The sequence below is a fragment of the Podarcis vaucheri genome, assembly GCF_965113315.1.
Source record: "Podarcis vaucheri genome assembly, chromosome: W".
NCBI lineage: Eukaryota > Metazoa > Chordata > Lepidosauria > Squamata > Lacertidae > Podarcis > Podarcis vaucheri.
The window spans coordinates 9,074,589-9,095,291 of NC_138757.1; the positions used below are offsets into that span (position 1 = coordinate 9,074,589).

Sequence of the window (20,703 nt, forward strand, 5' to 3'; positions counted from 1 at the left end):
GAGGCCGTTCCATTGAGTGACTGTGGGCGGGCGAGAGCAAGTGAAAGAGTAGACAGGGGTGGGCGACAGCTCATCGACGCCGTTGGTCACTTAGGGTTTCAGCGTTCGGTAATGCTCTTTCTTGAGCACCAGAGAACGCTCGAAAGAGCGCGCTCACGTAAGTGAGCCGGAGTAATCGTGTGACTCCGACTCCTCTCCTTTTCTTACCCCTCCCGCCCCACGTCACATCTCCGGAACCCCGCTGTATCACGTGACGGCGCCAGTTTTTTTAATGTTTACGTTCGAAGCGGGCGGCTTGTGGCACTGCTCGTCCCCCACTTCCCTGCTCAGCAGCCGTTGCCGCCACAGCCTTCGACGCTGCGGGGTGACAATTTCACTTTCATTAAGGGCAGTGACAACGACGAGCTGTTAGGAGGTGGCGAAGGGGAAGCCGCCTCTCGGCCTAAATTGCCGCCGCCGCCTCCTGCACGCGCCAGTGAGGTAGACGGAAGGAGGCCACAAGAAAGGAGGAAGCCGGACGACAGGCCGTCTGGGCCGTAGGCCTCTTTTCACCTCCTGCTTTTCCACAACTCCCTCCTGTCCTGCCGCCGCTGCCGCCATGGAAGAGCTGGTGGTGGAGGTGCGCGGCTCCAACCAGGCCTTTTACAAGGTAATGAAATGAGGTCGTTTTCCTGGCGCGAATCGAGGAGTGAAGTGTTGACTCCTCCACTTCACTCTCTTTGTGCCCCGAGGGCCTAGAACGCCGCTGGGCCAGACTGGAAAACCGCCCCGCCCCTTTTCACACACACGTTTAAGCCTGAGGAGAACATTGGGGGGTAGGCAGAGAAGAGGTTCGCGAGGTGCAAGAGGAAACTGCGGCTGCCTCTGTCACACTCGTAATCTCCTGCCCCCCTTGGATCGACTTCTGAGAAGCCTGGCCCCCGAGAGCGGAGCGAACACCCCTTCTTGAGGTTTCCAGCAACTGGTATTCAGAAACATTACTACCTCAGACTGTGGAGTAATCGGTGGCAGGGGGTTGGAGTAGAGTTGCCACCTTTGGTCTGGCAAAATAAGGGACAGGTTAGGCAAAATATGGGACATGATGGGAGGGAGGAATTGGGGGACTAAAAATTGCTTTTAAGTAATTTCTGCACAAGGTAAAGTAATCGATTACAATGGGTTGTTTCCAGAGCAGGTCATACTCATAGAGGAGACCCAATGAAATTTACAGATCTACGTTAAGCAAGGCACATTAATTTCAATGACTCATACCCTCCCCACCTGCTGAATTTCTGCTTGTCAGAAGAATGGTAAATGTAGAAACCCGGTGCAACAAATTCTGTTTCTTTTCCTCACGGAGCTTTGTCTCCAACTTCCCTTTCCATGTAGCTAATGCCTTATACATTCACATGCATTCATCATAATTAAACAAGTTCATTTAACCACTAGGGTTACATGTGTGCTTCATTTTTGGACCTGTCCTTTATTTAAATTGATGCAAATATTGTATAAATAAAAACAACCACCGTTTAAGGCTTCACTCCTCTGCATACTTGAAAGTAAATTCAACTGAAATAATTGGGACTTATTTCTATTTTCAAAGAGTCAAGCTGAAAGTGAATTTAGGACTGTTATGGTTTCTTGCAAGGGAGTTTGAGTCCTCATCTGCAGTACACATCTAAAGCTCTTTAAATAGTCATAGGTTTTTGGGGAGAGGGGTTTTCTTTGGTACCTAAAAAATGGGTTTGCAATATCCACTGTCCCTCTTTATACAGCAGCCTAGTATCCTTCATTTCCCTGGTCAGCAGGAAAAAAATCTGCCAGCTTTAGTGCTGGCCAGCCTCTCCTCTCCTCTCCCCCCACCCAAATCACTCCATTCACTCTACTGGATTTAGTGTAACAGGGAGGGGTAGGGAAAGGAAAGGAAAGGAAAGGGAGACAGAGAATGCAGACAGGCAGGAGGGAGGCAACAGCGCTGGTAGAGATGGGAGGGAGGGAGAAGCTGAGTTCAGTGCTCACCTCAGCAGAAAAGGAGGGAGAAGAAAGCGAGGCAGAAATAAGGGACACAGCATTTCCCCTTGAAATAAGGGGCAATCCCTTATTATAAGGGACAGGTAGCAACCGGGGGGGGGGGAGGATGAGGAGTGAAAGCATATATAAACCCATTTCATCTGTATATAATTCTCATACATATATAGAGCCCTTTCACTGTTGATTTGTGGTTGTGTGTTATATGCATATATTCATGTGAATTTTTCAGTGTACGAGTACTTGTGTCTGAATTGAGCACCTGTTAACCAAATTGAGATGGGGAGGCTTAGGTTGATGAAAGTGTTTCTTCCTTTCTTTGGGAGTCACTTGTAGCAGAGTAAGATTCTCTTCCATGAGTGACTGTGGAGGCCAATTCTGGATGCACATGTCCTTCCACAGTGGGGACATAAGGTTTCCAGGTGGGAGTTTATCACAGTGAGGGTTTGCCAGACATGCCTTGTTTCTTAGCTTGTTTCTCCTTTTCACCTCCTTTTCAATATGACCAGTCCAACAAAGTTGATGTTGAATAATCATTGCATCGATACCGGTGATCTTTGCTTCTTCTAGTACACTGGCGTAAGTTCGCCTGTCTTCCAAAGTGATGTGTAAAATTTTTTGGAGACACTGTTGATGGAATTGTTTGAGGAGTTGGAGATGGCAATTATAAGTGATCCATGTTTCACAAGCGTACAGTAAAATTGGTAGTACAATAGCTTTATAAACAAGTATTTTGGTTCCCTTGCGAATGTCCCAGTCCTCAAACACTCTGCACTTCAATCGGGAGAAAGCTGCACTTGCAGAGTTCAGGCACCGCTGGATTTCAGCATGAATGTCGGCCCCTTTGGAAAGATAACTGCGCAGGTAGGAGAAGTGATCAACCTTTTCCAACGTTACACCATTAAGTTGGATTTGTGGCACTGCGGAGGGGTTGTTTTGTGCTTGTTGGTGCGGCACTTTGGTTTTTTGGATACTGAGTGATAGGCCAAGTGGTCCTCCCCTCAAGACCAGCTTCTGCTTAATCCAGCAGTCTTTTGCTCCTCTTTTACAGTAATAAAGCAGTTTTTGGAAATGGGGGTTGGATTGGAATTCCTCCACTACTTCTTTCTCCTCCAGGCGATCATCTCTCCCACTCCCCACACTTTCCCACCACCCTCTTGTTTCAGAAGAGAAGAGCCAAAAGAAGAGAAGGGGTGTGTATGGGTTTGTTATTTAATCAGAATGAGCTTTGCTTTGCGAGGGGGGGGGGAGGCTGGAAAGTTCCTTTCTTATGTAATGAGGCACTGGACGGTTGCTTTAGAGAGATTTGAGACATCCTCTCTTCCCCTAACCCTGTTATTTAGGAGGAACTGCTCATAGAACTATTTCTACTTCCCCTGCCTCTTCTCACAGCACCTCTCCAAATAATCTAAAGTTGCACATTTGTTTCACTTTCTCTCTCTAATTTCTTTCAGTAGTCTTAATGAATTTATATGCTTCTTAATTGTCAAAGCTGGCATCTAAGCAGCTGTCAGGCATAAAACCAATTACATACATACATACATACATACATACATATATGGGTCATTCCACGCCAAGTCCCTTGGTGCCATGAGCTCTCACGACTCTGGTATCTACACATAAACATTTTTTGAAGAAAATCTATGAGATAACCTCAGATTATTTTTAAGATTTGGGCACAGGAGAATTTTTTTAAAATTTCGATTTCCGCACAATTTAAGCTACTGCAATTTCTGCGTCAGTTTAGAAAAAACCTCCTGTTTCACTTATTTTTCAACCAATTGGGCTTATATTGGTATCAAAATAAAGCTAATTGTGGTCTCTTTCAAAATAAGGTATAAAAATGGTATTAAGTGCCACAGAAAAGGGTCACTGACTGTGCATCATACTTTTGTTGTAGAATGGGCTAACCATGTGCTTGTTATGTTTTAAAAATGAGGAGAGTGTTTTTTGTGGTTAAAAAATAAATTGATTTTGAAGCAAGTTTTTTACAAAAAAAGATTGTTATTTTGTACAGGTTTAAGGTCTCTTTGAGCCTGAAACACATTCGTGAGAATAGTTAAATTGTACTCTCTTATGTTACAATGTCATCTGATATACCGTATTTTTCGCTCCATAAGACACACCTGACCATAAGACGCATAAGTTTTTAGAGGAGGAAAGGGGGAAAGCCCCGTTTTTGGGGGGATCAGCTCACAGTTGTTGAGCTTACTTTGCAAAGGGAAAAAAAATCTGTTTCATGGGTTCTACAGCTTCTTTAGGAAAGGAAAAGGAGCTGTTTCTACAGTTTCCAGACAGATCAGCCAGTCACATGCAGCTGGGGAAACAAACAGCCTCCATCTGCACAACATTCAACAATGGAGGCCTGGGCAAGGGGGCAGGGCCAGAAAGGGAGCCAGCGATCAACCACACATTCACTCCATAAGACGCACAGACATTTCCCCTTACTTTTTAGGAGGAAAAAAGTGTGTCAACTATGGTATTTTAAAAATTAAGTTTTATAATGTAGCCTTACTGGAGTTCACCGATTGGGTCTGCGTTGCTCCGTGACGGGAGGAAGGAAGTCAAAACGACACCGAGTTGGTTCAAAGAAAGAGTTTATTCTGCTCTCCGGATAGCAGAAGGCACTTGCGTGGTGGGTCCACAGCAAAGTCCAAAGAAATGACAGGTTTCATGCAGTTTGTATACTCTCCAGGCATCCTCTCCCCCTTCCCAGCCACGTCAAATTGTATACGGAGGTTGACATCACATATGTTCCTGCTCTGGTACTCTCAACCATAAAAGGATCTTCCTTCTTGTACTTCTGACCGTAAAAGGATCTTCCTCTTCCTACTCTTATCTGGGGGTACGTCATAAACTCCGGGAACACGCTTTTGGCGTTTCCCCCGGACATTGGTCTTGTGCGTATTTTGTGGTTGGCACATAAGATAAAGTTTTGACGTGTTTTCGTTGTTCCCTGGGGAGCCAAGGTCCTGTCCTGATAAAGGACAGAACTGTTTATGCAGTTGTGTCCTTTATTGTGGTTTTTGCTCAACAGTTCAAGTTTTACGCATTTAAAAGTGCTCTCTTTTGAAAGAACAAAAAGGGGGGTTGAGTCAGTTTTTTAAACTTACTACACAGAAACCCATTCCTTCAATAAAAAACAAAATATGTCCTAGAGCTCTTTTTAATTTTATTGTGTAAAACACTTTTGCAATGATATGGTCAAAGCGCAAAAATCAATTTTTAAAGAAAATTATCCTGTGTCCAATTTTGGACAATTTTTTTTTAGCAAAATTAATTTGAGATTATCTCACAGGTATCTACACATAAAAAATAGAAGAAAATCTGAGTTGTGAGAGCACGGTCAAGAATTAAAATCAGGTGATTTGGCGTGGAATGACACACACACACACACACACACACACACACACAGCATGTAATAAATATGTACAATAACACAATTTCAGGGTCATTCCATATCAAGTGATCCAACTTTTTTACCTCATGTCATAGAATCATAGAGTTGGAAGAGACCACAAGGGCCATCGAGTCCAACCCCCTGCCAAGCAGGAAACACCATCAGAGCACTCCGGACATATGGTTGTCAAGCCTCTGCTTAAAGACCTCCAAAGAAGGAGACTCCACCACACTCCTTGGCAGCAAATTCCACTGTCGAACAGCTCTTACTGTCAGGAAGTTCTTCCTAATGTTTAGGTGGAATCTTCTTTCTTGTAGTTTGGATCCATTGCTCCGTGTCCGCTTCTCTGGAGCAGCAGAAAACAACCTTTCTCCCTCCTTTATGTGACATCCTTTTATATATTTGAACATGGCTATCATATCACCCCTTAACCACCTCTTCTCCAGGCTAAACATGCCCAGCTCCTTTAACCGTTCCTCATAAGGCATCGTTTCCAGGCCTTTGACCATTTTGGTTGCCCTCTGGACACGTTCCAGTTTGTCAGTGTCCTTCTTGAACTGTGGTGCCCAGAACTGGACACAGTACTCCAGGTGAGGTCTGACCAGAGCCGAATACAGTGGCACTATTACTTCCCTTGATCTAGATGCTATACTCCTATTGATGCAGCCCAGAATTGCATTGGCTTTTTTAGCTGCCGCGTCACACTGTTGGCTCATGTCAAGTTTGTGGTCAACCAAGACTCCTAGATCCTTTTCACATGTACTGCTCTCAAGCCAGGTGTCCCCCATCTTGTATTTGTGCCTCTCATTTTTTTTGCCCAAGTGCAATACTTTACATTTCTCCCTGTTAAAATTCATCTTGTTTGTTTTTGCCCAGTTCTCTAATCTGTCAAGGTCGTTTTGAAGTGTGATCCTGTCCTCTGGGGTGTTAGCCACCCCTCCCAGTTTGGTGTCATCTGCAAATTTGATCAGGATGCCCTTGAGTCCATCATCCAAGTCGTTGATAAAGATGTTGAATAAGACCGGGCCCAAGACAGAACCCTGTGGCACCCCACTAGTCACGCTTCTCCAGGATGAAGAGGAACCATTGATGAGCACCCTTGGGGTTCGGTCAGTCAGCCAGTTACAAATCCACTGAGTGGTAGCATAGTCAAGACCGCATTTTACCAGCTTCTTTACAAGAATATCATGGGGCACCTTGTCGAATGCCTTGCTGAAATCAAGGTAGGCTACATCCACTGTGTTCCCTTCATCTACCAGGCTTGTAATTCTGTCAAAAAACGAGATCAGGTTAGTTTGACAAGACTTATTTTTCAGAAATCCATGCTGACTATTGGTGATCACGGCATTCCTTTCTAGGTGCTCACAGACTGTTTGCTTAATGATCTGCTCCAGAATCTTCCCTGGTATTGATGTCAGACTGACTGGGCGGTAATTATTTGGGTCCTCTCTTTTCCCCTTTTTGAAAATAGGGACAACATTTGCCCTCCTCCAGTCTGCCGGGACTTCGCCTGTTCTCCAGGAATTCTCAAAGATGACTGCCAGTGGTTCTGAGATCACATCTGCCAGTTCCTTTAATGCTCTTGGATGCAGTTCATCTGGCCCTGGAGACTTGAATACATCTAAACTAGCCAAGTATTCTTGTACTATCTCCTTAGTTATTCTGGGCTGTGTTTCCTTTGCTGAATCATTTGCTCCAAATTCTTCAGGTCGGGCATTGTTTTCTTTATCGGAGAAGACTGAGGCAAAGAAGGCATTGAGGAGTTCAGCCCTTTCTGTGTCCCCTGTTTGCATTTCACCATCTTCTCTGAGTGACCCCACTGTTTCTTTGTTCTTCCTTTTGCTACGGACATACCCATAGAAGCCTTTTTTGTTGCTTTTAACCTCTCTAGCAAGCCTGAGTTCATTCTGTGCTTTAGCTTTTCTGACTTTGTGTCTACACGTGCTGGCTATTTGTTTGAATTCCTCTTTGGTGGTTTCCCCCCTTTTCCATTTTTTGTACACATCCTTTTTTAATCTTAACTCAGTTAAAAGTTCTTTAGATAGCCACCCTGGCTTCTTTAGGCACCTTCCATGTTTCCGTCTCATTGGTATTGCCTGACGTTGTGCTTTTACTATCTCCCTCTTAACAAACTCCCAGCCATCATGAACTCCCTTTCCTTTTAGTATTACTGTCCATGGGATCTCACCCAGCACTTTCCTAAGTTTTATGAAGTTGGCTTTCTTAAAGTCAAGAAATTGAGTCCTAGTATGCTTGACTGCTCCTTTCCACTGTATAGTAAACTTCAGAAGAGCATGATCACTTCCACTTCTACCCCACTAACCAGGTCATCAACATTGGTTAGGACCAGATCTCAAATGGCTGTTCCTCTTGTTGCTTCTCCCACTTTCTGGACAATGAAGTTGTCTGCAAGGCCAGTGAGGAATCTGTTTGACCTTATGCTCTTGGCTGAGTTTGACATCCAACAAATATCCGAGTAATTGAAGTCCCCCATTACTACTATCTCCCTTCCTTTTGCATGCTTGGCCATCTGTTCCAGGAAGGCATCATCTGTGTCCTCCGTTTGGCTTGGGGATCTATAGTAAACTCCCACAATGAGGTCTTTGTTATTCTTCTCTCCCTTAATTTTGACCCAAATGCTCTCACTTAGGCTTTGAGGTTCTAAATCTTGGATCTCTTCACAGGTATACACATCCCTGACATATAACGCCACTCCTCCTCCTTTCTTGTCTGGTCTGTTTCTCTGAAATAGATTGTATCCCCCCATTATTACATTCCAATCGTGGGACTTATTCCACCAGGTTTCAGTGATGCCTATTATGTCATATTTAGTTTGCTCTACCAAGTGCTCAAGCTCATCTTGTTTATTTCCCATGCTTTGCGCATTAGTGTACAGACATTGAAGTCCATTAATCATTCCCCCGTGTCCCTTATTTAAGGATTTTTTCCTCCCACCACTAGGTCTGCGTGCTGTTTGCTCCATTTGGTCTATGACATTTGGATGATCATCTGCATCAGTTGATAAACACCTACCTTCAGGAGCACTGTCTCCCTCCCCCACATTAGTCAGTTTAAAGCCCTCCTGATGAGGTTTCTGAGATTTTTGGCAAAAACATTCGTCCCAACCGTTGTGAGGTGCAGCCCATCGCTTGTTGTAATTGCAGAGTCCTGTACACAGTGGAATGATGAGCAGTACGTGCCACATGCTTAACTTTGCTTTATTTTCACTTCAATGTTGAGAGATTACAAACATGCATCTTGCCTCTGCGGGAGCAGAGAAGCAACCATCCTTCTCCTCGGAACAAAGAACTCCGAGAGAACTAGTGAAAAACAGGAAACCAGTGTACGTCACATCCAGTCTCCCATTCCCGTGGGAAAACCCAACAGTACTCTGACTGTGGAATGTAAACATTGTCTTGTGACATGCACTTCACTGCACAGTGAAGAAAGCAGAAACCAACATCGCTTGCCAGAAGTCCATCTTCAAGAAACTGCAGTCCGTGATCTAAGAATCCAAACCGTTCCTGTTTACACCATTTACGAAGCCAGCTGTTCACTTCCACTATTTTTCCCTCTCTCCCTGGGCCACGTCGTTCAACTGGGAGGACAGATGAGATGACAATTTGTGCATTTAGTTGCTTCAATTTCCTGCCGAGAGCCTCATAGTCTCTTTTGATCTTCTGGAGGCTATTGCTTGCAGTGTCTTTGGTTCCCACATGAACCAAGAGGAAGGGGTATTTGTCAGTGGGTTTTATGATTCCTTGCAGTCGTTCGATTACATCTTGGATCTTAGCCCCGGGGAGACAGCACACTTCCCGAGACATCTTGTCAGGCCCACAGATCACTGCTTCTGTTCCCCTCAGTAGGGAATCCCCTATCACCACTACATGCCTCCTCTTAGGTTTGGTTGGGGTTCTTCCGTGAGCTGTCCGTTCCAAGGTCTCCTGCACATTCCCTGAGGACTGACTTTGCTGCTCGTCATCCAATTTTCTTAATATTTTGTACACTTGTTGAATGATCAAAACTAAGTTTAAATCTAAATTTTTAATTTTTTATCCCATCCCATTTGAGTTATGAGGGTTTGAAATTTCAAAAAATTGACAATTTTGGCTCAGCCCAAAATTGAAATATTTCAAAACTAAAATGCCTGAAGTAACTGATATTATAGTTTGAAGTCTTGTTTATTCTGCAATATTTTACTCCAGGAAGAGCCACTTATCCTAAACAGAACCAAGGCAGACATGTATGTACAAAATATTTATAAAAACTGTGATCTCATTGGGATCCCAAAATTTTGCAGGTAGCTCTTAGAAATGTTAAAAAATCAATACATTTTGGGGGAAAATTTAATCATATGATATTTAAATCACTTTTTTAAATTTTAAGTTATGTGACTTAACTTTAAAATTTAAAGTAAGCCCACCATGTGACATATCATATTAAAGTCCATGAAGTTCTGAAGAGATTGGTGTTTTTCTTTTTGACATATCTCAATTCTGGGCTGAGCTTTTAAGGTTTTGTGTAGACTGGCAAGGTCAAAATTGTCATTTTTTTGAAATTCACTCACAAACGGGATGAGATAAAAAAATAAAATTTTAAATTTAAACTTTGTTTTGATCATTCAACAAGTGTTCAGAATATTAAGAAATTTGACATGAGGTAAAAAAATTGGACCACTTGATATGGAACGACCCAAGTAGTAGCTGCATTAACACACATCTATATTTTCGAAGCGCCCAAAGTCCATTCTCTACACTCTTCCATTGCTCATATCTCAAATCTTGCATGTGACTTCATATAAGAATAGCACAATCGTTAACCCACCAATGGCCTCCATTCATCTATGAAGATATTATTTTGTCCTCTTACTTTATCAGTCAGTTTTATAAGCCATTCTTCCTTATTTGGAGTCTCTTTATCTTTTTTCAAAATAAATATTTATTAAGAATTTTCCATTTCAAAAAGCCAAAAAGAAAAATACAGTTTACAATCCTTATTTTCTATAACATATTTCCCTGACTTCCCCGCACCTCCCCTTCTTATATTCCAATTCAAATTGTAAATTCAACAAGTTCTTATCCCCAATTTTTAACCTTTTTATACTTAATTAATTTTAAAAAACAAATTTTACCTTATAAACCTCAAAATTTATACCTCAGTACTCATTCTTAAATCCTTTTTTCTAAAGTCGACCCAAATTCCCTTCCACGAATTCCCCACTTTTCATACTGATAACAAAACAGAATAAAAAGAAAAAGACAAATTATAATTATACACCCTTTGGATCCCCAAACCCCACCCCATCCCCTTTCCCGGTTTCAATCCCCAACAAACGTTCATCAGTCTTAATCTGCTATCAGCCTGGAGATCTCACGTCCGAGGCCCTTAATTGTCTCTCAGTTCCTCTCTGCCGGTTTTTTTGAGTCCTTAATATTAAACACCAGATCTCGGATATGCTCTAACCCGATGGGGACAATGTTTCCTCCAGCCAGACCACTATACTTAGAAGTGGAGCCCAAATCTTGTTTCTTGCTCCTTTCAAGTCCAAGTGCCCCCAAAGCTCCATCTTTCACCTTAATCAAATTTGTAATCCTTAGGTCTTCAGATCTCCACTTAAAGAGATCTCTCCATTCTTCAGTCTCCAATTTGGACCAGATTTTCATCATCCAATTCTTGTTTTCCTTTGTAACCATCATGTCAGGACTCTGGCTCTCCTTTGTCATCTGCATCACCACATCTCCTCCTTCCCTTTCCTCAAAAACAACATGTGTCTCTTTCTCCACACACTCAAAGTTCTCAACTTTCTCCTCTTGTCCAGCTGCATGAACTTCCCGGATCAAATCCTTATCAAATTCAATGCACTTGTTTACTGTTAAGTCCAGGGTTGCAACGTTAGTAGCCAAAACATCAATTTGGCCTTGTAAGTTTCCCAAGAGAAAGAAAATTTCTGTACAATTTAGCTTGAGTTTTCCCTCCTTCAGCCATTCTTGTAATGTCCCAAAACCCCCTCTAGAGGGATTTTGGTTACTTAGTATTCCTTCCAGTTCAAATCCAAAAATCAAGTTAGTTTGTATCGGTTCTTCCTTATTTTCAACAAAGTATAACCAAATTGTAACAAATATAACCAGCAGAGACAATAGAAAACAAAGTTCGTTTTTTCCGTCTTGACAGCTAATTTGACAGCTGTCAAGCTCTTCGATATCTCTCCAACAGGCTTTCTCGCGGATCACTCCCGGGTCCGGGGGGTGTGTGTGTGTGACACTTCAGCTCCAAAAATTAGCTCTTATCCTCCAGTAAAAATTACTTAAACTGCCAAATCGTGAAATTAATATCTTTTGCCCAATAAGAAGGAAAAAATCCTCTCGACCTTAGTTAGTTAGTCCTTGCTTTAGATTATTTATAGGACGGGGAGACGGACTTCCTGTTTATGCCTTCCCCGATCGTGCCTAATTAAAAAAAAAAAAATTCCTTTAGAAATCCAATTTCCGTACTACTCACGGGTTGCTGCTTTAAAATCCAATTGTTCACAAGAAGAAGTCAGCGCTCTCCGACCATGGCATGCGGCCTCACTCCGTAGGAGAAGCAGTCGACTCAAAGCACCGCGCCGCTCACCCCGTCTCCCATTCTGAAGCCTTTAAAAAGGCTCCTTCACGGGTCGGGGGGGCGCAAATGGTGCCCGCTGAGTCACCAGGTTCACAGGCTTCACCGCCTGTGATTTTTAAGGGTCCCCGCGTTGTCGCAGTGGCAAGACCCAAATCCTGCGGAGCCGATTCCCTCCGGAGCTCAGAGGGAATCCGCCATTAGCCGATGGCGCTAACCCGGAAGTCTCTGGAGTCTCTTTATCTTTCCATTTCTGTGCGTATAAAATTCTAGCTGCAGTTGTTGCATACATAAAAGGTTGGTCAGGGTTTTTTTTTGGAATCTCTGTCTCTATTATCCCCAATAATAAAGGCTTTGGGTTTTTTGGGAAAGGTCATTTTATACATCTTTTTCAATTCATGGTATATCATTTCCCAGAAACCCATAGCCTTGCTACAAGACCACCACATATGATGATCAATCAATCAATCAATTTCTTTATTCGACCGATAGTCAGAGTTCACATATGATGAAATGACCCCTCAGGACCCCACCCCCCCCATTCCAACCCTATTTTGAGAAAAAGTTATGTGGCATTGTTTCTTGTAATGCAGCAATTAACATATTCGAATCAGCGTTCAGAATTAACCCCGCACCTGGCCCCGACTCTCAAAAGACTTATTCGTACACAATGATCCAAAAACACTTTGTGAATCTTTGTCTTATCATACCAAAAAAAATAAGCATGCCAACCAGACAGTCTTCCTTACCCTTTCAAATCCAACAATATAATATTTTTAAATAACAACAATCCTTCAGATCAGACAAACTGCTCCATAATATAATTTAAGATCTTGCAGTGAGAATCTACCTCTTTCCTTAAGATCCATTAATATTTTAAATTTAATCCTTGGTTTCCTCCTCTGCAAGATAAATCTAGATAACTTTTTGCCATTGTCTGAAGCAGCTGACATTACTAATTATTGGCATGGTTTGAAATAAAAAAAATCTTAGGTAATCTTTATGGCTGAAATCCTTCCCAACAGCGAAAGTTTCACCCTTCCCCATCTCAGTAAATCATGTTTCACTCCATTCCAGACATTAACATTATTATTCTGATATAACATTTCATTATTTGTTAGCCATGCACCCAAATATTTCACCTTTTTCTCCACCTTGATACCCATCTTCTCTTGCAACGTCTTTCTCCTGTTGATTCATATTTTTTACCATCATCTTTGTCTTACCCTTATTTACCGTATTTTTCGCCCTATAGGACGCACCTAGTTTTTTTGGGGGGAAATAAAGAAAAAAAAATTTAGCCCCCCCAGCCGCGGCTTCAGCGCGCCCCGCGCTCTGGGCAGTAGGCTGCTATCCGCAGCCTAGGGAGCTCTGCGGGAACTCCCGCGGGCTCCCCAGGCTTGCTGATAGCTTCCTGAAGCCTGGAGAGTGAGAAGGGGTTGGTGCTCACCGACCCCTCTCGCTCTCCAAGCTTCAGCGAAAGCCTGCATCCGCCCCATTAGGACGCACACACATTTCCCCTTCATTTTTGGAGGGGGAAAAGTGCATCCTATAGGGCGAAAAATACGGTATATAAAAACCTGCTAGGTCTCCAAACTGTTAAATCTCACTAAATACTGTTCTCATATTTTTAAAAGGGTTATCTTCAAATAAAACGTAAGTTGTCCACAAAGGTCCTTAGTTGATATTTCTGATGCCCTATTTGAAGACCTCTATTTTCTTTATTTTCTCTTACAATGGGCATCCTTGCCTTGTCCCTTTTGATATAGTAAACTTTTCTGATAAATTACCATTTGCTATAAAGCTGGCAAATTGCTTTGTATAGATTGCCCTAACCCCTCTCATATAACTTTCCCCAAAGCCCATGCATAAAGTCTTTTTGCCATTATTTCAGCAAATACATTATAATCTCAATTAAGCAAAGAAATGGGCCTATAGTTCTTAACTTGCGTTAAGTCTTGATCTTGTTTAGGAATCAACACAATATTTGCATTCTTCCAGGAATCTGGGATCCTACCCTTAATTAGGATATTGTTCATCAATACACACAAAGACTAGCTGGTCTTTGAACACTTTATAATAGACAGCAGTTAAACAATCTGGCCCAGGTGCTTTATTAATCTTAGCTTGACTTATTGCATTCTCTATTTCTGTTAAAATTGGGGCATTTAATATATCCACTTGTTGTTTTGACATTTTTGACAGGTTTCTGCTTCTCAGATATTGCTCTATCTTTTCTTTGTCTTCTCCCTCTTGTATATATGTTAGAATAAAATCTTTAAAAAATCCATTCTCACTGCCTTTTCATAATATGTTACTTTACCACACGTGTTTATTTTGTTTATAACATTTTCCTTCTTTTCCTTTTTTGACTTCCAAGGCAGTAATCTTTCTGGTTTGTTTGCAAATTCAAAATGTTTCTGCTTAAGGTATTTTAATTTCTGTTCCATTTCTTGAATAACCATCATTAAAAGTTGGGTTTGGAGCATTTTAATAGTGTTCATCGTTCTTAAATCTCCCGGTTTATTGATCAATATTTTTTCATGTATCTTTTGCTTCTTTGTTTCTTGTAAGTTTCTGTTGAAAAGCATTCTGTTGTATGAATGTTTCTCATTACCGATTTCTTCAACCCAAACCACATTCATATCTGTCTCTTTATTCATATTTAATAAAAAAAGCCTCAGTTTCATTGCCAAGCTCCAAACAAAGCAGCTTACTTACAGATCATACTATCCAGATCACCAGCAAAGCTACAAGTTTAACAGAATCACATGGAGCTCTTATCTCAAATGGTTTCCATAACCCTCTTTATCCAAAGCTACCCCTCACATGTTGGAGCATCCTAGTCTCAAGGACCTCTCAACACTAAAAAAAGCCACCAGGATTCCATCCACATTTTTCTTAGCTTATCATGACTGATATTTTAAAAGGAGAAGAATATGGCCAGAATATTAGATAAAACTGTGGGAAAACTCTGCAGACAAACATCTGCTCCCTCGGCCAGTAAAGCGAGATGAATGCCACAACCCCAGAGGCATCCGCAACTGGACTTAACGGTCAGGGGGTCCCTTTACCTTTACCTTTATACTAGACAGTCAATTCAGAGTAAAAGTGCAAATGAACTCTTTGCATAGTTGCCAAGTCATATTCTAAAGCAGATGAATATTTGAGTTGTGAGCAGAAGTTAAAAGTATTTTCTAAGCAGCCTTTTAGCATTTCCCATTTTTGTGGGAGATTGTAATGGGTTTAGGGGTTGCTCGTGCGTAAGTTGCCACCACTCCTGGCTAGGTTACCTGGTTGAACCCTTTCTGACTGAACAGCCTCTAGCATCGTGACTGTCTCAGTCGCTGCCAGAATCCGTCAGTGGGCGTTTCTTGAACTTCTTCCAGCACAAAAATTCTTTGACGCCTAGTCTCCCTGCGCGGAAGCCTTCTGCGCAGGGAGGGTGTGGGCAGCGGAGGACCCGTACTCTCTCCGCTGGTCTCCGGTGAGGAGTCTTGGAGCCTCCTCTCGAATTCCCCCATCTGCCCCCCTTCTCCACTGGTGTTACACTGATTTCCTTCCCCAGCAAATGGGCTGCCCCTTTCCCTACTGGGACCCTCTCCGGCATCCCTCTGGAGCCTTCCCTCCGCCTCTAGCTCCGATGGCAGTTCCCTGACATCCATCTCCCCCCCCCCAGGACCCCCTCCACCCCCGGTCCGACCTTCTGATCCAACCTCATCCCTTTCCTCGGCCGGCGATGCGGGGAATCCCCTGAAGGAGCTGTCGCCATCCTCTGAGGATTCAAAACCCGCTTCCCACCTGCTCCGAACTCTTGCCGTGGGGTGGGCCTCCCAGTCTGATTCTTCTCCCTCTGACACCTCCCCTCCCTCCTCTTCAGAGGCAGGAAAACCCACAAAGTCCTCTTTGTCGTCTGTGGTTCCAAATTCTTCGTCCCAGAATCTCGCTAGTGGCTTTGGTTTATCTGGGAACAGGCTGTGGAATTCTTCCACTAGATACCCGTCATTGATCGCCTCAGCAGGGACCCACGTGTTTTCTGACCCGGGTTCTCCTTCCCAAGCTACCAAGTACTCCACCTGGCGCCCTCACCACCTTGAATCGAGTATTTCCGTGGCTTGGTTGTGGTGTTCCCTCTCCTCTACCCGCGGGTGGGTGGTGACTCCTCCCTCCCACCCCAGAAATTCCCGCCCCTCCATGTACGGTGAGAGTAAGGACCTATGGAACACCGGATGTATCTTCATGCTGTCAGGCAACTTGAGCTTGAATGCCACAGGGTTCACTTGCTGTGTTACCTCAAAGGGTCCCAGCCGCCTCGGTTGCAACTTCTTGCACCCTCCCTTTAGGGGTAACCCTTGGGTTGACAACCACACTCGGTCTCCCACCCGTATGGCCTCCCCCTCCCGACGGTGCTTGTCTGCCTGCCTCTTGTAAACTTCCTTGGCCCGCTCCAAGTTCATCTTAAGTTGCTGGTGCAAGGCCTCCATTTCTTCCACAAACTGCTCTGCTGCAGGTACACTTCATCCTTCCTCCCCTCTCCCCGGGAAGGCCCTGGGGTGACACCCATAATTGGCCATGAATGGGCTCATTCCCGTGGACACATGTTCAGCGTTATTGTACGCAAATTCAGCCAGCGCTAGTTTCTCTACCCAATCGTTCTGTCTCTCGCTGACGTAGCAGCGTAGGTATTGCTGGAGTATACTGTTCGCTCTTTCTGCTTGCCCGTTGGTTTCCGGGTGGCGCGCCGTCGAGAAGCCCACCTCGATCTGCAGCAAGCTCTTGAGCTTCCTCCAGAACCGGGAAGTAAATTGTTTCCCGCGATCTGAGATGACCCTCGAGGGAGCCCCATGCAGCCTGAAGATGTGATCCACAAACAACCTGGCTGTCTCCTCTGCCGTCACCGCATGTGAGCAAGCTATGAAATGGCACATCTTCGTCAGGAGATCGACTACTACCATGACTGCTGTCTTCCCCCTTGACTTGGGCAAATCTGTCATAAAATCAATGGACACCACTTCCCAGGGTCTTCCCGGCGTGGGTAAGGGTTCCAGTAACCCTGCGGGGGCAGCCCTCTCCCCCTTTGCCCTTTGGCAGCGGTCGCACCCCCGTACATAATCCCGTACATCTTCCCTTACCCTTGGCCACCAGAACTGCCTGGTGACGAGCAGCATGGTTTTGTGCTGTCCAAAGTGCCCAGCTGTTGGGTTGTTGTGGAGCTGTTTGAGTACTTTCCCCCTCAAGGTCTCCCCTGGTACATACAGCGCCCCCTTATAGTACAGCAGCCCTTCCTTTTCCTCAAACCCTCCATGGTTTTCCCTTCCTTCTCAGAGTTCCCTGATTTTAGTTTGAGCGAACACGTCGTTTCTAGTATGCCCGGCCAGTTCTCGTTTCCCAACCAACGCTCCCCCCCACACCCATCGGTCCTCGGGGATCACGTGTCGGATCTCTGGCGGTCCCTCCCCTTCCATGTACTCCGGCTTCCGGGAGAGAGCATCTGCCCTTACGTTTTCCTCTCCCGGCACGTATCGGATCTCGAAGGAAAACTTGGAGAACTCCTGTGCCCACCGAATCTGTCTCTGGTTGAGTACTCGCACGGTCCTCCAGTATTCCAAGTTCTTGTGATCAGTACAAACCTGGATCTTGTGCTGCGCCCCTATTAACAGATGTCTCCATCGGCGAAACGCCGCATAGATCGCAAGCAGTTCGCGGTCATACACCGTATAGTTTTGCTCCGACTTGCTCAGCTTCCTCGAGAAAAAAGCACACGGCCTCCAGCCCTGCTTGGCCCCTGGCTGCAAAAGTACCACCCCAATGGCTTGGCCGGACGCGTTGGTCTCCAGCCTCATGGGCTTCTCAAGATCAACATGCAGGAGCTGCTCCTCCGAAGCGAACGCCTTCAGTCTTTCAAAGGATCGCTGGGCACTTTCTGTCCAGGCGAACTTCTTTTTGCTACTGAGACAATCCGTGATGGGCGCTGTCAAGTGGGCGAAGTTCTTGATGAACTTCTTGTAGAAGTTGCTGAACCCTAGGAACCTCTGCACATCCTTCTGGGTTTTGGGGGCCTTCCACTCCAGCACTGCCTGCGCCTTGCTTGGGTCCATAGCTAGGCCCTTGTCTGACAACTTGTACCCCAGAAACTCGATCTCTCTGGCGTGAAATTGGCATTTTCCCAACTTGACCCACAACTGGTGCTTCTGCAGTCTCTTCAGCACTTCCCTGACGTCTTTGACATGTTGCTTCTCATTGTCCGAATAGATTAAGACGTCGTCCAAAAAGGCTACGCAGTTCTTGTACAGCAGGGTCCTAACACGTGGTGCATGAATGCTTGAAAGCAGGCGGAGCCCGATTGTAATCCAAATGGCATGACTAAGTACTCAAAAGCCCCCAGGGGGGTGAACATGGTGGTTTTCCATTCGTCCCCCTCCCTTATTCTAATCAAATTGTATGCTCCCCTGAGGTCCAGCTTGGTAAAAATTTTCCCCTGCCTCACCCGTGTTAAAATGTCATCAATCCTGGGCATTGGGAAGGTCACGGGTTCTGATACCAGGTTTAACGCCCGGTAATCTACGACTAATCTAGGCTGATTTGTCTTTTTTGTCCACAAAGAACATCGGACTGCCCCCCACCGCCTTTGATTCCCTTATGAACCCCCTCTTCAGGTTCTTGTCAATAAACTGCCGCAACTCCTGCATCTCCCAGTCAGACATGGCATACAGCTTACCCACCGGCAGCTGAGCCCCTGGTAGTAAGTTGACTTGGCAGTCAAAGGGCCTATGGGGGGGGGTAGTCTATCCGCCTCCTTCTCGCTGAAGACTTCCTTCAGGTCAGCATATTGTGGTGGCACCTCCCCTTTTGTTTCCACCGCCAGCCCAGCCACCCTGGCCACTGTCATTCTTGGGGTCCCCCCCCGACAGTGTTCCAAGCAGTAAGCTGACCCAAAGGTGACTGACCGCTGATGCCATGACACTACTGGATCATGCAGTGCCAGCCAGCTCATCCCCAGTATTATTGGGGGCCCTGCCAGTGTGGTCACGTGAAAGGCAATGGTCTCCGTGTGCCTGGAAGCCCTCATTCGCATTGGCGGGGTCTGGTGTGTCACTTCCCCTCCCAGAAGTTCCCTGCCATCGATGGTGGTCACTTGCAAGGGAAAATCCAGGGGCAGCAGGTGTAGTTGGTGCTCCAGAGCGAAATCCCTGCTGAAGAAATTGCAGGAGCTTCCCGAATCCAGCAGCCCCTCAACCTTGACTGGGTACCCGTTCGGGAGCTCTAGCACCACTTCTATGGCTATAGCTGCCCTGGGGGGGGGGTCAGGCTGGGGCACTTCTATTGGTTGCTGGCCCGGCTGCTGGCCCCGCTGGTTGGCAGCCAGGCGTTGTCATTTCCCTGCGCCTGCCCTTCCTCCCCCTTCTCCTCACAGCCAGCAGCCCCCACCATCCCTTGCCAGGCCTTTCTTTGAGGGCAGACCTTGGCAAAATGTCCTGGCCGTTGGCAGAGAAAACACTTCTTGGTGGTTTTCCAATCCTTCCCCTCTTGCGACCTTCACTAGAGTTTGAAACCTCGCGCGCATGCGCGCCATTTATTTCCATTGGCTCAGCCGCCTGGGAAAGCTGTCTTGGTATTTCAGGAATGCGGTAGTCATGGCAACGTTCTCCTCTCACTTCGCGTTTCTCCTGAGCCTGCGCTTCCTGCCGCACTCCAATTGCAAGCACAGCCTTGGTCAGCTCGTCCTTCACCGTTGGGGACAACCCCTCCTCAAACAACATTTGAATAGGGTCAGAGTCCAGATCCCACCCGAGCCGGTGGATCAACATTGCAAAGCGCGACCAGTAGTCTCTAACTGACTGGCTCCCCTGCTTGCACCCCATCAGATCTCGCCGAGTCACACTTTGCTGCACTTCACTGGAATACATCGCATCCATTGCCTGGAAGAATTTCTTAAGGTCCCTCAAGGCATGATTTTGCGTCGCCATAAGGGGCCTGATCCATTCCTGTGCCCCATCCTCCAGATGCCCCACAATGTAGGCTGCCCAACGTCAGCAAAGTCATCATGCTGCAGTTCCAAAGCGTACTCTATTTCTGTTCGGAACGCATTGTAGTCCTGGGGTTTCCCCCCAAACTTGTGTACCAGCCCCGGTACCTTCCTTGCGATGGGGGTGGGTCTGACCTGTGCATCCTCAGTGCGTCTTTCGTCCAGCTGCGCCGTCAGGAGAGCTACATGGTCTGGTCTTGACCGGATGGATACTGGAATCAACAAGGGAAACCCACATGACCTGAAGGTGTTGCTGTGTAATGCTAGGTCAATGATTCATAAGACCACTGCCATCCATGACTTGACAGAGACTTGGTTGGATGAAGCAGATGGGCCTGTCTTAGCTGCTGCTTGTCCAGGTCATGTGGGCGGGGAGGGGGGTTGCAGTGATTTTTAGGAAGTCACTAGCTTGCATCAGGCGTCGTACTGGGAAGACCCAGTTTTCTGAGTGCATGTTCTGGAGGCTGGGCAATAGGGGCAGTACAGGATTCCTTTTGGTGTACCAACTTCCCCGCTGCACCAAGGATTCCCTGCCCAAGCTGCTTCAGGTCGTGGCGGATGTTCTCCTGGAGACCTAGTTTGGTTGTCCTAGGAGATTTTAACATCCATGCCGACACGACCTTACAAGGGGCTGTTCGGGACTTCGTGGAAAGCATGGCCTCCATGGGGC

At 45.5% G+C, this 20,703-nt stretch overlaps 1 protein-coding gene across 4 annotated transcripts in view; it reads left to right on the forward strand.

Annotated features, from left to right (window-relative positions):
* Positions 1-268: 268 nt before the first annotated feature.
* LOC309523302 (fragile X messenger ribonucleoprotein 1-like) overlaps positions 269-20,703 on the forward strand; it is a 201,218-nt gene continuing 180,783 nt past the window's right edge. Inside the window, exons 1-2 of one of the 4 annotated variants that reach the window (XM_082207092.1) lie at positions 270-520; positions 566-649. In XM_082207092.1, the coding sequence (XP_082063218.1) occupies positions 599-649 (51 nt within the window). In that variant the 5' untranslated portion in view covers positions 270-520; positions 566-598. Of the gene's footprint in view, positions 650-20,703 lie in introns of all 4 variants that reach the window. The other 3 variants (XM_082207094.1, XM_082207093.1, XM_082207091.1) reach the window with 3 other exon arrangements.